A 15,372-nucleotide genomic window follows, 5' to 3' on the forward strand; every position below is an offset into this window, starting at 1 on the left:
GGCCAGGCTGTCCTCCCTGTTTGTCATATCTGGTGCATAATAAGAGTGACTTGGGTGGATACTGCCAAAAAGAAACCCAGAAAATTGCAAGCGACACTCAATGTATAACTTAAGAAATAGGGACCAAGGATATAGAGCTTAGAATCAAGAAATGGAAAAACTAGCGAATAGTCAGAAAATAGGAATATTCACAAGTAGGCAAGGTAGAGGTTTACTAATAATTTTGCCAAAGAACCTCCTTGATTATGGCTCATTTTAAACTACCTGTAATTGTCTAGTTCTAAGTCTATAGCAGACATATTTTAAGTTTGGCATGTCAAGAGGAGCTGGTTAATAATGAAGATTCCCAGACTGCACCCCCATAAACTGCCATCTTGCTCTGAGAATGAAAGAAGTCCATGAAACACACTTTCTAAAACACTGCTCAGATATCCTAAAAGACATGATGGCTGACAGTGCTCTAAAAAATGTTTAGTAGGTTTCTAGTGTTCAAATTTAGATAAATTAAAAGTTTCTCTCATTTGTAACATTTTTTGTATTCACGTCATTTTCTTTATCAGATGTTTAATATCAGGGTATATGATTTGTTCCACACGTTCAATGTATTTCAACATAAACTTCCATGATAATAGTAAGAAAAATTAGTAAGAAAAAGCTTCTTGATAAACTTACACTTACAAGACTAAAGGAGAAAAAACACCCCAGAAAATGCAAAAAGTTCTAAAATGGTTATGTGTAATAAAGAAGAAACTAACATGTCAAGATTTTGAGCAATGAAAGAAATACAGGGAAAGAGAATCCTTTTAACACTTGAAAATTTTCTCTTGAGTGGACATCAGTTCAGTTTAGTTCAGTTCAGTCACTCACTCATGTCCGACTCTTTGCGACGCCATGAATCGCAGCACGCCAGGCCTCCCTGTCCATCACCAACTCCCGGAGTTCACTCAGACTCAACGTCCATCGAGTCGGTAATGCCATCCAGCCATCTCATCCTCTGTCGTCCCCTTTTCCTCCTGCCCCCAATCCCTCCCAGCATCAGAGTCTTTTCCAATGAGTCAGCTCTTCACATGAGGTGGCCAAAGTACTGGAGTTTCAGCTTTAGCATCATTCCTTCCAAGGAACACCCAGGGCTGATCTCCTTTAGAAACTGGTTTGAGTGGACATGCTGCTGCTGCTAAGTCGCTTCAGTCGTGTCCAACTCTGTGCGACCCCAGAGATGGAAGCCCACCAGGCTCCCCCGTCCCTGGGATTCTCCAGGCAAGAACACTGGAGTGGGTTGCCATTTCCTTCTCCAATGCACGAAAGTGAAAATTGAAAGTGAAGTCGCTCAGTCGTGTCCAAATCTTCACGATCCCATGGACTGCAGCCCACCAGGCTCCTCCGTCCATGGCATTTTCCAGGCAAGAGTACTGGAGTGGGGGTGCCATTGCCTTCTCCGTGAGTGGACATAGGTATAGAAATTTGATGCTATAGAATGTAGATTTTTAGGTTATAGGGGGCATGAGATGTAATCATATAATTCATAATGGTGATATATAAAATTGTTCCACATATTGTATATTAGTTTTAAATTTTAGGAAACCTTTAGACCATGCATGTCTAACTTCATGATACTTACGTGATGTGTATGTGTGTGCTCAGTCACTTGTGTCTGACTCTTTGCTACCCCATGGACTATATAGTCCATGGAATTCTCCAGGCCAGAGTACTGGAGTGGGTAGCCTTTCCCTTCTCCAAGGGATTTTCCCAACCCAGGGATCAAACCTAGGTCTCCCACATTGCAGTCAGATTCTTTACCAGCTGAGCCACAAGTAAAGCTAGGGTAGCCTATCCCTTCTCCAGTGTATCTTCCCAACCCAGGAATCAAACCAGGGTCTCCTGCCTTGCAGGAGGATTCTTTACCACCTGGGCTATCAGGCAAGTGTGAAGGGCAAATGAATTCTCCTTTTCTGCATTCCTTCAGCTGGTCAAGATCCTAACACATGCAATTTAAATTATTCTGTTTTATAAATGACTTTATTATACAGCTTTGTTTACCCTTGAGTATATTCTTAGAATAAGAAGGGAGGTGATACTGGTAACCATGTGAAGGGGATTATATAGCTAATGAGGTGAAATATAATTTGCTTCAGTGCAAGTCATCTTACCAGGAGAATGATGACAAACCTGCAGTGCTTTCCTAAAGCCTCTGTTAGAGTAAAAATTCATTTCCATCATCAAATTGAATTGATGTGTTCAATTAGAGACATACGGTAAATTTGAGGAAGGTTAGTAATAGACCATGACGATCACCAGATAAATTACTATTTTTTCCTTCTGAGTTTTGATATTCCTTTATATGCCATTAGGGAGGCAAGCAGGCAGTAATCAACACAGAGGCAACCTCGGAAATTGTCTCACACCGAGCTCACGACCCCTGCAGACAGGGATCATTTTCTGTGCTTGCAGGTGAAACCTGAAGAAGCACCTATTCTCAACTCACCTGCTGTGTTGTCACTGCTCAGCTTCAGAGTCACATGGTTAGTTGGTGTAATCAAGAATTAAGATCAGACGTAAAGCCTTGACATATATGATAAGGAAAAAAAGGAAATGCCCTTGCATTAATCCTATAACTTGTCTTTAGTTCAAAACTATCAACCTGTGATGGTGCACCCGTAACACAGGTTTTTTCCGCTGTGTGATCTGACAGTCTCAATGGTAATATTTCTTCTGCATCTTCCGCCTGATAAGCACAGCTGTAGTTTATTCTTCCATTTGGTCTCAGTCCTCTGCTGACATTTATGTTCAGTCCAGAATATATGGCATCCCAAGGCATAGAATGGCTATAATAATATACCACTAAATTTATCCAAGCCTCTAAATTTTATTTTAAAAGCATTTTTTTTTTTGCCATTCAGTGTGGTAAATTCAGATAAAATTGTTCACAAGTGTGTTTTTCCCCCAGAAATTGGAGATGAAAAATACAGCCAGTACAAACACAAAGCAAAGCTAAATAAAAGCCTAGCCCCATTACCACATGGTATGTTTTCAAAATCCAACAGCGTTCCAGAACGCTAAGCACTTAAGTTGGAAGTAGCACTTTGCCATGAAAAGGAACCAGCTGTAGGTCCCTCTTTCACTACATATTGTTCAAAACAAAAAATAACCCCATTGAAAATAAACCTCGGGTAGATGAGACCGAGAAATCCAATGGTATGAGAAACAAAAGAAAGACAATTGTCATTTAAAAATTAAACTGTGTTTGTAACAGTTTATGAGGCTTGCAGATCCAGCAAGCCTGCTGAATATTAATGAATAGATTGATTTGTCAACATATTAGCACCACTGTCAGACATAACAGCATGGAGGAGATACGAGGGGACAAGGCAGTGAACTACTTAAAAATGCTTGACTGGGTACAACGAGATTCATCATTGATCAACTAAAGTAAAGGATGTGGGTCAGGACTTCCACTGGGTTTTACCACTTTAAACAACCTCTATTGGATATTCTAGAATTACTCATGTTTAATTTTATTTTAAAACAGCATGCTTTTTGTTCAGTAATAAGAAACTTTAAAAATTTGAGCCAAAGGTATACAATGGTTTAAATAATATCTGCTTAGTAGACTGCATTTTAAAATATATGTATGTTTGTTTGTATAATATAATTTTACATAGTGTGTGTGTGTATATATATATATTGTTTATAAACATATTTCAAATTCCAAATTAATATCTTAAAAGGTATCCTACCAGGAAAGGAGTCATTTGATAACAAATAAAATATAATTAATGAGGTTTTTCTCTAACAAATGATAATTTGTAGAGAGAAACTGATCTGAAGAAGTTTTAGCAAGAACAGAATTGCTGGGAGAAATATCAATAACCTCAGAAATGCAGATGATACTACCCTTATGGCAGAAAGCAAAGAGGAACTAAAGAGCCTCTTGATGAGGGTGAAAGAAAAGAGTGAAAAAGCTGGCTTAAGACCTCAACATTCAGAAAACTAAGATCATGGCATTTGATCCCATCACTTCCTGTCAAATCAATGGAGAAGCAATGAAAACAGTGAGAGACTTTATTTTCTTGGGCTCCCAAATCACTGCGGATGGTGACTGCAGCCGTGAAATTAAAAGAGGCTTGCTCTTTGGAAAAAAAGCTATGACAAACATAGACAACAAATTAAAAAGCAGAGATATCGCTTTGCCAACAAAGGTCTATATAGGCACAGCTACAGTTGTTCCAGTGGTCATGTATGGATGTGAGAGTTGGACCATAAAGAAGGCTGAGTGCCAAAGAATCCCTGCTTTTGAACTGTTGTGCTGGAGAACACTCTTGAGAGTTCCTTGGACAGCAAGGAGATCGAACCAGTCAGTCCTAAAGGACATCAACCCTGAATATTCATTGTTAGTACTGATGCTAAAGCTCCGATACTTTGGACAAGTGATGTGAAAATCTTGGTGCTGGGAAAGATTGAGGGCAAGAGAAGGGGGTGACAGAGGATGAGATGTTTGGATGGGATCATCAACTCAATGGACATGAGTTTGAACAAACTCCAGGAGATAGTGAAGGACAGGGAAGCCTGGCATGCTGCAGTCCATAGGGTCGCAGAGTTGGATACGACTGAGCGACTGAACAACGAGGTTCTTCCAAAACTACTGATACTTGGAAGTTGCTCCTCTGAAGATTTTTTAGTTTGCCTTTGACTTGAGTATCAGCATGTAAAAAACACCCAAAAGCCAAAAATCTCTTTGAAGTGAAAATGAAAGAAAGAAGAAAAAAAAAACCCTCAAATTTCATTAGAATAATATAAGTATATTTTAATTGAGATTTTAAAATTTTTGTATCAATTTGGTATCAGTTGGGGGCCGCTGTATGCTGCATTTAAACAATTCATATTTCCAGTATTGTTTTTCTGGTCTTTAGGAGGAAATTAAGTTGAATGTGAAGCAAAGGAGTACCCAAGGATGGAGTAACTTTCTACAGAGGAGAGAACTGGGAAAGACCCGGCTTGAGTCTCTAAAGGTCTTGCACTTCATTGGATTGCAATAATTGACCCAGGAACGAGTGAGATGATGATTTCCAGTGGCCTTGTTTGCTGCTGGCAGCCTCTGGTTTCAGCCCCTGAGAGGAGAGTCCCAGTTAGTGTTGCTGGGCAACAGCTTGCTGGGTTGAGAGCTGGAATGTGAAGGGTTGCAAAACGATTTTTAAAATAAACACACAACTTACCATCAGCATGAAGCAAGCCAAAGGGAGAAGTACTGAGCCTACAGGATGACAAGCAGTGAAGCAGAATGGAAAGGGGGAAAAGAAAATAAAGGCCCTTGGTGGTGACCAATGATGACTCCAACACAGGAGTGATAGTTTTGATCTGGCTTCTAATTTGAAAATCTGTACCTCACTAATCTGTAGCTGGACAGAAGACAGTATGGAAAAGCAATTCTTTAAACTGCCTTGTCTGTACAAAACAGGTCAGCCCCAGAGTTTCACAGATAATTTCTCTTGTGTCAAATAAACGTTGTAAAATAAACATGATCTGTACTGCAGATACTCTTAGCATTATTCTGATTTTCTGATGGAAGCCCCTGATCCTGTGATCTGTTTGTAGAGATGTGATGTCCTACCGTCCAGGAGTATTTTTAGCCAAAATATACAAACCATATGCACATAATGTGGATATTAAAACTTAGAGCTGAGAAAATGCATATTTAAATGTCTAATTAATGTATTCAGTCTACCAAATGCTATTTAGCAAGCATTTTCCTAATACATTAAATGATGCATTTTATTTTAAATATTTATGAAATTGTGCAAAAATGCATATACAATCTGGGCAAGCTTAAAGAAACTAAAATCTAGTAGGGAAAATGGGGAGACAGGCAGAATGATAAAAGATGGGAAATGGTGGACTTCTGTGGTAGTCCATGGGTTTAGACCTGGCCCTTTGACCTCAGAGGCCCAGGTTTCATCCCAGATCAGGGACTAAAATCCCACAGGCCAAACAGCACATTCAAAAAAAATTTTTTTTGCAAAATGTAAGGTGACTGAGAGGGGTGTCCTGAGGGACCTGTTATGTCTTCAAAAATATTCAGTCCCATTCTTTTTCTGGCCTGTTCTCCCAGTTTTGGAGTCCTTTCAGTTTAGCTGTAACACATGCCACTGTGCCTTCTACGCACTCAGAGCCTGTTGTGTCCATATACGTGGTATTTACTTTGAAATGGAGAATGACTGCAATATAGATTCCACAATTTCAGAGATGATTCTGAATTTTGACACCTGAAGAAAATAGAATCCATAAGTGTAAGAGTCTGATGGAACATTTCTTTTCATATTAAGGCATAAAGCCCTTCAGCACCTGTGTATACCTTTTAATTTTATTCTTGTTCAGATATATTTGTACACCTGCCAAACAGGCTGCACAGAACTTCAGCTATCCCCACATATGCTGAAAGTCCATTCTGTTTTTTTTTTTTTTTAAAAAAAAGGAATGTTTGATAAATTTTTCAAATTATTTTACAGGACATTAGGAGAAAAATAACTGTGTTAGCCAAGAATTTGTTGTAGCAAAAAAGAAACATTAGGCATCATAAAATAGATTTTCTTTGCTTTTATTTTAATTTATGGGAAACATTAATATGAATCCATGGCTAGAGACATTTTAGAAAACACAAAATGCTATACTTTTGAGAGGAGATTCTTTACAATAAAATACGAACCATCCAGTTGTTTAAAATTTTCCTGTGAGAAAGGAAAAGACTTCTTACATTGTCCCAATGTCGCTATTTGAGGTGCTCAGAGAGCTTGCTCTTAAGACTATTTATTAGTAATATGGAAGGAAGAGATTGAGTTCAAGGGTGAATCAGGGAACAGAGCTTTCAATAAGAGTAGAAAGGCTAACTCTCAGAGTAAATGGGCAGGTACAATCAGAAAATAATTCTACTACTCTCTGAAAAAGTTGATGACGTATTTACTGCAAGAGAAGGAGGAACCAGCCACTGATAGGGAGGAGGGCCTCAAATTGAGAAAATAAGGGAAAGAGGGTGTAAAAGGAAAAAAATATAACTCAAGAGAATGGAGGATTTTCCTGCACATATTTGGCCCCAGACACAACAACAGCTACTCCAAATTACATCTGCTTATTGCCCCAAACTGTGGAGAATCCAGCCTTGTGTAGCAATAAACTTTATCTCATGAAAAGCAGATACTTCAATATGTGGTGGTGTGTGCACTCAGTTGCATCTGACTCTGCAACCCTATGGACTGTAGCCTGCCAGGCTCTCTGTCCATGGGATTCACCAGCAAGAAGACTGGAGTGGTTTGCCAGTTCCTACTCGAGAGGTTCAAACTCACATCTCCTCCATTTAGGAGGCAGATTTTTTACCACTGAGCCACCAGGGAAGCCCACTGGAATAGGTACTTTTTGCTATATCTATGGAAGGAAGTAATAGGTATCAGGAATTTGAGACTTTCTGCTTTCCCAAATATCTCTTTATCATGGGGCTCTATATCTTCCTGGAGCTCCAGGAAACCTGGAGTTTTCTGCATCCTTCTCACCTTCCGCCTTGGGCACTAGTATCCTGTTCTGACATGCCAGCCTGTCACTTTTCCTTCTGACTTCCCATTCTGCTGCAGTCCTCTTTGTCATATCTTATTTCCCACTGCCAAACCATGGTCCCTTCCTCCTTGGCTTTGTTTTTGAAAGAAGTTCTCAGAATGGCTCAGTTTTATATCTGTCTTTCCTACTGTCTGTCCTTTCTCCCACCCTGCCCATCCTTCAGTTTCAGAGGCAAGTCCTATCAAATTCTCTCTGGATCAGAATTCCCAGTCTTGACTTGAAGTTTTGGAATTGGAGTTGAGATCCCATTTGGAATTATTTCCCTGATGTTGGCTCTTTGAGGGGACTGCCATAGCTACTAGTTTTACTAGCCTTTTTACTCCATTAATATTGGCTTCCTTCTCCTCTTAGCTTGCTGCTGCTGCTGCTAAGTCGCTTCAGTCGTGTCCGACTCTGTGCGACCCCATAGACGGCAGCCCACCAGGCTCCCCCGTCCCTGGTATTCTCCAGGCAAGAACACGAGTGGGTTGCCATTTCCTTCTCCAGTGCATGAAAGTGAAAAGTGAAAGTGAAGTCACTCAGTTGTGTCCGACTCTTGGCGACCCCATGGACTGCGGCCCACCAGGCTCGTCCGTCCATGGGATTTTCCAGGCAAGAGTGCTGGAATGGAGTGCCATTGCCTTCTCCCCTCTTAGCTTAGATCTTTACATTTGAGGCTTACACTTAACAGTCTCTGCTGGGAGCTAGCTAGTACTTGGGGAGTCGGGTGGGGGATAGTGGTGTCACAAGAGAACACTCAGTAGCAACTGTAAACTATGACTGATGTTCAGAGCAGGACATACTATATGTTGAAGAAGCTGACAGAGGTGTTCTTAGAGGCATTGTGGATAATTATATTAGTAAATCCTGAATAAATTGGGAGAGATACCACAATACTTAGGACAGACCAAAGTTTTCTGAATTTCTAAAAGAGGGAAAGAATGGATTCTGTAATCATTCAGGAAGAAGCTTAATAGTTGTTCTTGTCTAAATCCTAGAATGAGTGATGAATAGTATGCAAACATTTAGAAAACTGGTATTAAGAAGGAAATGACTAAAAACCAATACTAGTCAACATTAGTTTACTTAGAATCTCTTACCTTAGAATAATTACATTCTTTTTAAATAGTTTGACAGATTAGTAGAGTGAGTAATACCAAGGACTGATGTTTCTTAACTATGAGAAAGCATTAGGAAAAAAATCTCCCATGATAGCCTTTAGAGAAGACGATTGCATATGGGCTGAATGAGATACTCTTGGGAGGAAACATTACTCATTTATCAGTGTGTTCAGATAATTTATAGGTATGGCAGTTGTGAGTTTAATCTATCATAGAGTCATCAAGTTCTGTGTTTAAGCTTTATCCTGAAAAAATATTCTTAGTAATTTGATTAATACATAGCAGATAGGCTTATTCAGTTTGGAAATGGTAGAAAGGTAGAGGATTAGTCCTTTCAATGGCAGAAGATCACATCACATTCAGAATAGTCTTTGAAAGCCAAAATGTTGAACTAAAGTCAGAAAGATAGATTAGATTAGAGAGAGAGACAGATCTGTCTATATCTGCGCATTTATGTACACAGGAGTGTGGTAGAAACATAACTAAGAAGAATTTAATGTTTACTGTTGGAAATTTTTTAAATTTAATTAGATTTTTACATTATCATCAGTTAATAATGACGAGTTAATGGTATAACGTGGATGCTGCCTGCCACAGTATTTAAGAGCATGGGTTTGGAATCCGTTCCCCTGGGTTTCATCTTCAGCTGTTACCTGAAAACTGTCTGACCGAATTTTGTGACCTTTTGAAGTTCCAGTTTTTCCTTTTATATGAAATAGAGGTAAAATAATAACTACTTTTATATGCTTGTTATGAAGACTACCTAAGAATATGAATGTGAAATTTTTTAAAAAAAGAAAATTTTCATCCTAAGCCTTATGAATAATACCTATGTGTTCATATCAAGTTGGCAGCTAATTGTGAGAAAAATTCCGGTCTACTGTGAACAAGAACAGCTGGTAGACATAAAAGTTAGGGTGCACAGAGAAACTGGGGAGGCTGAAGGGCAGCTGAAAGAACTGCAGAGAGCAAGGGTAAAGTGAATCACAGCCCCAGGACTTGAAGAGCTGTCATGTGGAGTAGTCAAGTTCTCCATTGCATCTAAAACATAAATAGGATTAATGTCGGTAAGTTGTAAAAATGACCACTTTGGGCACAACATAGGAGAAAATAATTCTTGTCACTGGTATCATGAAATATTACTGACATGTGAAATAGTTTGGACCACTGGAGTTAGTCACTAGGACCCTAGCTAGTTACATTTCAGAAATGCTGAAGAAAGCACTTTTTCTTTGAGGAGGGTATTCATAAAAGTCAAAGATTTAGAATGGTGCATTTTGTCATTTTGTATGTATGCATAGTTTGCCTTTGGAATTGCCTTTGCACTTGGGAGCTTTTCAGAGCTTTATCGTTAACTTTTTTATTGCCAGTGTCACTGCCAACAGCAATCCCTTAAAGAAGATTTGGTAAATAAACAGATAAACAAATGACACATACATGCGATGGATGTGGTCAATAAAGAGAATATGTTTAAAAAACACACACACTTTAGAGTCTTTTTATAAAATGAGCTCAGTGAAAATATTTTGGAGGGTGCATTTAATGTTGGGTTATATGAAACTTCATTAATGAAAAGGAAAGGATTTAGGAGTTCCAGAAATAGTGGCCAGTGGAATGGAGCTCTCAAACACTAATGATGGGCCTGTTTTCTGAGCAATATCAAGTTCCCAATGTTTAACTAATGTCCATCATTTAATATTTATTTCTGTTTCCTGCTGCCAAGAGCCACAAAATGTATTTGTAAATGCACACACACACACACAAGTATATAGACACATGTCCTGTCTAATTCTCTCCTTATGTCCTAAAGTCTTTTCTCTTGGAGGTATTTGTCACTGGCTTGCTGTGCTTATTCAGGTCAGCTGGGTACTGCAGCTGTAGTCGGACTTGTGATTACATGCTTCACTCAGCAGAGCAATTTTTTCATCTTCATATATTTCATTCCCTTCACACACGTCGAGTTTCTCCTCTGGCTGTACTTCCCTCCCCATTAGGCAGTGTGGTTCACTGTTGGGGCCCATTTGGGCACAAACCAGACTTTTTGTCAAGTTACTGTACTCCTACCTTCCTAATTGTAGAATTCAAAGCAGAAGGAGTGAATTAATAACATGTCCTTATCCCCTGTGGCGTCCGGGGTAGTGTAATGTTGCGACATGCTTGCCGGAGCACACGCACTCCCCTTTCTCCCCTCATTCTCCATTTTTTGCTGTGTGACTTCACAGCAGCCAGAATGGAAGGTGCACTTTACTCACCAGTGAGTAAATCATGTGAATGGATGTTTTAAAGCCCAGGCCCGATACACAGTTCACTGAGAGAACTATACTTTGAAAAGCTCTCTGAGAACACATGCTTGGAATTTGAAATTGTACTAAATACTGTGTTTCCTAAGGAATCCTAGCTAAGGCAAGGGTGTAAGAGCATAAGGTTTAGTCGCTAAGTCATGTCCAACTCTTGTGACCCCATGGACTGTAGCCTGCCAGGCTCCTCTGTCCATGGGATTCTCTAGGCAAGAATAGTGGAGTGGGTTGCTATTTCCTTCTCCAGGCTAAGGGCATAGACAGCATTTGAATGTGTGGTGTTACATGTACTTTCTCCAGTGAAAAAATTCTTAGCAGTTTTATTCTGCAGTCCTTCCATGCAAGCAAATACTTCTAATATTAGTATCAAGAGCTACAATTCTAGGTTACCAAAAGCCTGTAGGAATCATTTCTCTTTGCCAGATAACAGAATTCTGATTCATTCTGATAGAATAAAGTTATTTTTATTTTACAGGGACTTCTGTAAATGAAGTGTTTTCAGATCCATGCAGAATGAGTGATGTAGACCAAGCAATTGGGTCAAAGCCTCCTCATTCAGGACTTGGTACTTGAGGAAGTTGGGGAGTGAATTTGCATCTTTGTCAGATACCTATTTAAGGTATTTGGTAGGGAGATCCATCTCTTAAGAAACTTAATGACCAGGATAGATTAAGGGAGGGAATGTATTCTTTGGCAAAATGTGAATGTTTCCATTAGTTTGGCAGATTTCACTAAATTATTTTGGGGAGGAAAATGCTAGTGGAAAGAAAGAAATGGGGAGTTATCAGAATGAATGGGAAGCATAAGCTAATGAATTTAATAAATAGTGAACTATTAATGTCGGGACCAGCCCAACAATGAACTGCCCCAAGGGAGCGGTGCTGTAGCAGAATAAAGAAAAAGAAGACTCAGAAATAAAGTGGGGATCAGGGGGCTGATGCCATTCACAGGCAAAAGCCCAGATCCTAATCCTTGCATGCCTTTATTGTTAACTTCTACTTCCTTATTCGTGCTCTAGAGGTATCTGTTCTTTACCATCTCAGATCAGGGATAAAGATATAGAATGCACAGTCCTCAATGTCAGACCTTCAGGCCTTTCATGACTTTGTTTAGCCTTTCGGCTAGTGACGCCCTTTCTCAGCAACTCCCTCAAGACTCTGGTTAGGGGAACAGTCACTAATGGTTTTCCATCAGTCACATCAGTACTTCAAGATCTTGTTTTCAAGATGTCTTTCCAGGATGTACTTTTTACTGCTCCCAGCCCTTTGCCTGGGAGTGATGAGAAAATTATTCTTATTTTTCAAAGAGACTCTGTTTTTATAGTACAGGCCTGTGCATAGCATATTCCCTATAGTTAATGGTATAGGCTGAAAATATTGTTTTTGGAAAGGCGATTGACACATGATACTCTAGGCAAAATGCTTTGTAGACTAGATAACTAGAAGAATCACCTTTTTCCTAAATTACACTGTGTTAAAGTCCCCATCAGAGGCTGAATACAAGACTGGATGGTTTGTGATTGTGACTTCTTGGAAGAATTGCTGTTAGGTTGCTTCCCTATCTTCCCTGTGAAACAGTGAAGGCTGATAAAATTGTAATTCAGTAGTTAATTTTAAAAGCAAATTGAAAGAGATAAGTGTTTCACCTCCAGATCGTTGGCTTTTTAAGTTGATCATGAGTCATGTCTATGTTGTGCTTTATTTTCTTCCTTTTAAATGTGATGTGCAGATATCTGTCACTTAATTCAAACACTACAAAGCCAATTATGTGTATTCAAACTTTAAACACATTTTATACAAAAATTAGTAAATGCTGTCTCTTGAATATTAGTTTTATCCTGACATTAGTGCAACACCTTTAAATGGTATATGTTTAAACAAAACTCCAACTTCAGAAAAGTGTACTGAAAACTAAACCAAAAGAATTAACATCATACTCACAAAGACTCATATGCCTTCCTCTACAGTTATTTTCAGTTTCATATTTTAGGATCCAAAATAAAGTTAAGGCCAAGGTTTTAGAATTCTCAAGAGGATTTTTCTTCAGGTTCTGGTGTCTGTTATCACTGTGTTGCATTTAACTGTGTGAAAGAGCAGATGTGAATAAACTATAAATAAATTATATATATGTTTCAGATATATCATCTATTTTTACCAATGATTTATTTTCAGCCATTGATCTTATCAATAATTTGCTGCAAGTGAAAATGAGAAAGCGCTATAGTGTGGATAAGACCTTGAGTCACCCTTGGCTACAGGTAAAAATTAATCATTGGATATTTTCTCAGTTGAATAAGCTTCTAAATATTTAAAGATCTGGATACTGTGTGTTAAAAAATCTTGTATCATATTTTCAAAGTATGATTATATCAGTGTGTTTGCCAAAATGCATGCAACTTTTTAGGATTTAATAGTTTCTAACTGTATCAGGAAAAATTGAATAAAGGAGAAACACACCACAGCACACACACCCCAAAAACAAAATGCAAGAAGGAAGGGTCATAACATAACTTCGAGAACCAGATTTCAGAAGCATCTGTATGTGTAATCCTGACAAATATCCAAGTAGATGCCCATCTGGTCATGCACTGTACTCGTTTGGGAGCTGTATATTTAAATCCTAGTTAATACTTGTAAAACAAATTTATGGCAGATATAAAGCATATGCATCTGTTGTTCTCTTCAATTTTTTAAAAAATTTTCACATTGAAAATTAAAGTTTAGAAAAAACAACCCTCTGAAATACTGAAGGATTATTTGTGGGCATCAAATTCCAAAGGAACACCAACATTCTGCATTGCTTAACTGCAGATATCAACTGCACAGCTTCTGATGCATGATATCCTATAAACAATATGCATTTGCAAAGTTTAGGCAAAATAGGATGGGTTTGGTGCTGATGCTGTTACTTCAGGGTGCCTTAGGAAAAGCACAGCACAGTTGGAGTGGAAGAGAAAAGGGTAACATGTATATTGTGGGAACTAATAACATAAGAAAACATGCTTTAATGAGTTACAGTCGTATCTGGGGTAACACTTTGCAATGTCTTCCTCAGGATTATCAGACCTGGTTAGATTTACGAGAGCTGGAATGCAAAATCGGGGAGCGCTACATCACCCACGAGAGCGATGACTCAAGGTGGGAGCAGTTCGCAGGCGAACAGGGGCTACAGTACCCCACACACCTGATCGATCCAAACGCAGGCCACAGTGACAGTCCTGAGGCCGAAGAAACAGAAATGAAAGCCCTCAGTGAGCGTGTCAGCATCCTCTGAGTTCCATCCCCTATAATCTGTCAAAACACTGTGGAATTAATAAATACATACGGTCAGGTTTAACATTTGCCTTGCAGAACTGCCATTATTTTCTGTCAGATGAGAACAAAGCTGTTAAACTGTTAGCACTGTTGATGTATCTGAGTTGCCAAGACAAATCAACAGAAGCATTTGTATTTTGTGTGACCAACTGTGTTGTATTAACAAAAGTTCCCTGAAACACTAGACTTGTTATTGTGAAGGATTCATGTTATATTTAATGCATTAAACCTGTCTCCACTGTGCCTTTGCAAATTGGTGTTTTTCTTACTGGAGCCTCAATTTGCTAAGAGTCTACAGAACCTGCCCATGAAATAGTTCTGTTCTGTGTGTCCCATTGTTGTCACTATAAGCAAACTCTTGAAGAGTAGATTATCACCAGTGTTCTATGAACAACTCCAAAACTCATGCAGAAAAAATGAGTGATGGAGGCTGGGGGGATCAGGGGATGAATATGCAATCCTAAGACGCAAGTGCATGGAAAATTTTTACTGTATATTTTCAAATCCTTTGCCTGCCTGGTGTGCCTCAGTATATTTAAACTCAAGTAAATGGGCCTGAGTGCGCCTACTACTCTTAAGCCCAAATGCCTTAGAAATGTAACTGCCATTTATAGAACAGGTGTATTTCCCCCTTTCTACAGTACCCTGCTGTATTTTAGGGAATCAGCAGCTAAGCAACCTTTTGCCTTTGTGTATTTTTCAACAATAACAAATAAATATTCTTGTGAAAATATGTGTCCATCTGGCTGAATTATTTTCATGTGTGATCGACGCTAGTGTTTTCAGGCCAAGTAGGAGTCACGGTTATCTTACGGCCTAGAACTTAGCTTTATCTACACTGCAGCCACAAAAGTATGATTCCAAATGTACTGAAACCTTTCTGTCTTGCATGTCATCTAGTTTCCTATAGAAAAGTGAAAAATTACCAAAACCAAACAGAATACTTGGAGACATAAGAGTATTACAAACAGCAATCTCGATGTAACTTCCTGATTGACTAGAAAAACGGCTCTAATTTCTTTTTAAACAGGTAGGTTTGGAGGTGAACTGCAATAACACATCAAC

General features: G+C 38.9%; 1 protein-coding gene across 2 annotated transcripts in view; it reads left to right on the forward strand.

The window, feature by feature from the left end:
- Positions 1-14,847, forward strand: part of PRKD1 (protein kinase D1) — a 341,766-nt gene extending 326,919 nt beyond the window's left edge. For both annotated transcript variants that reach the window (XM_040257184.1, XM_040257185.1), the window contains 2 exons: positions 13,165-13,250; positions 14,048-14,847. In XM_040257184.1, the coding sequence (XP_040113118.1) occupies positions 13,165-13,250; positions 14,048-14,266 (305 nt within the window). In that variant the 3' untranslated portion in view covers positions 14,267-14,847. The remainder of the gene's footprint in view (positions 1-13,164; positions 13,251-14,047) is intronic.
- Positions 14,848-15,372: the final 525 nt, after the last annotated feature.

Source organism: Oryx dammah, unplaced genomic scaffold (assembly GCF_014754425.2).
Source record: "Oryx dammah isolate SB20612 unplaced genomic scaffold, SCBI_Odam_1.1 HiC_scaffold_16, whole genome shotgun sequence".
Lineage (NCBI taxonomy): Eukaryota > Metazoa > Chordata > Mammalia > Artiodactyla > Bovidae > Oryx > Oryx dammah.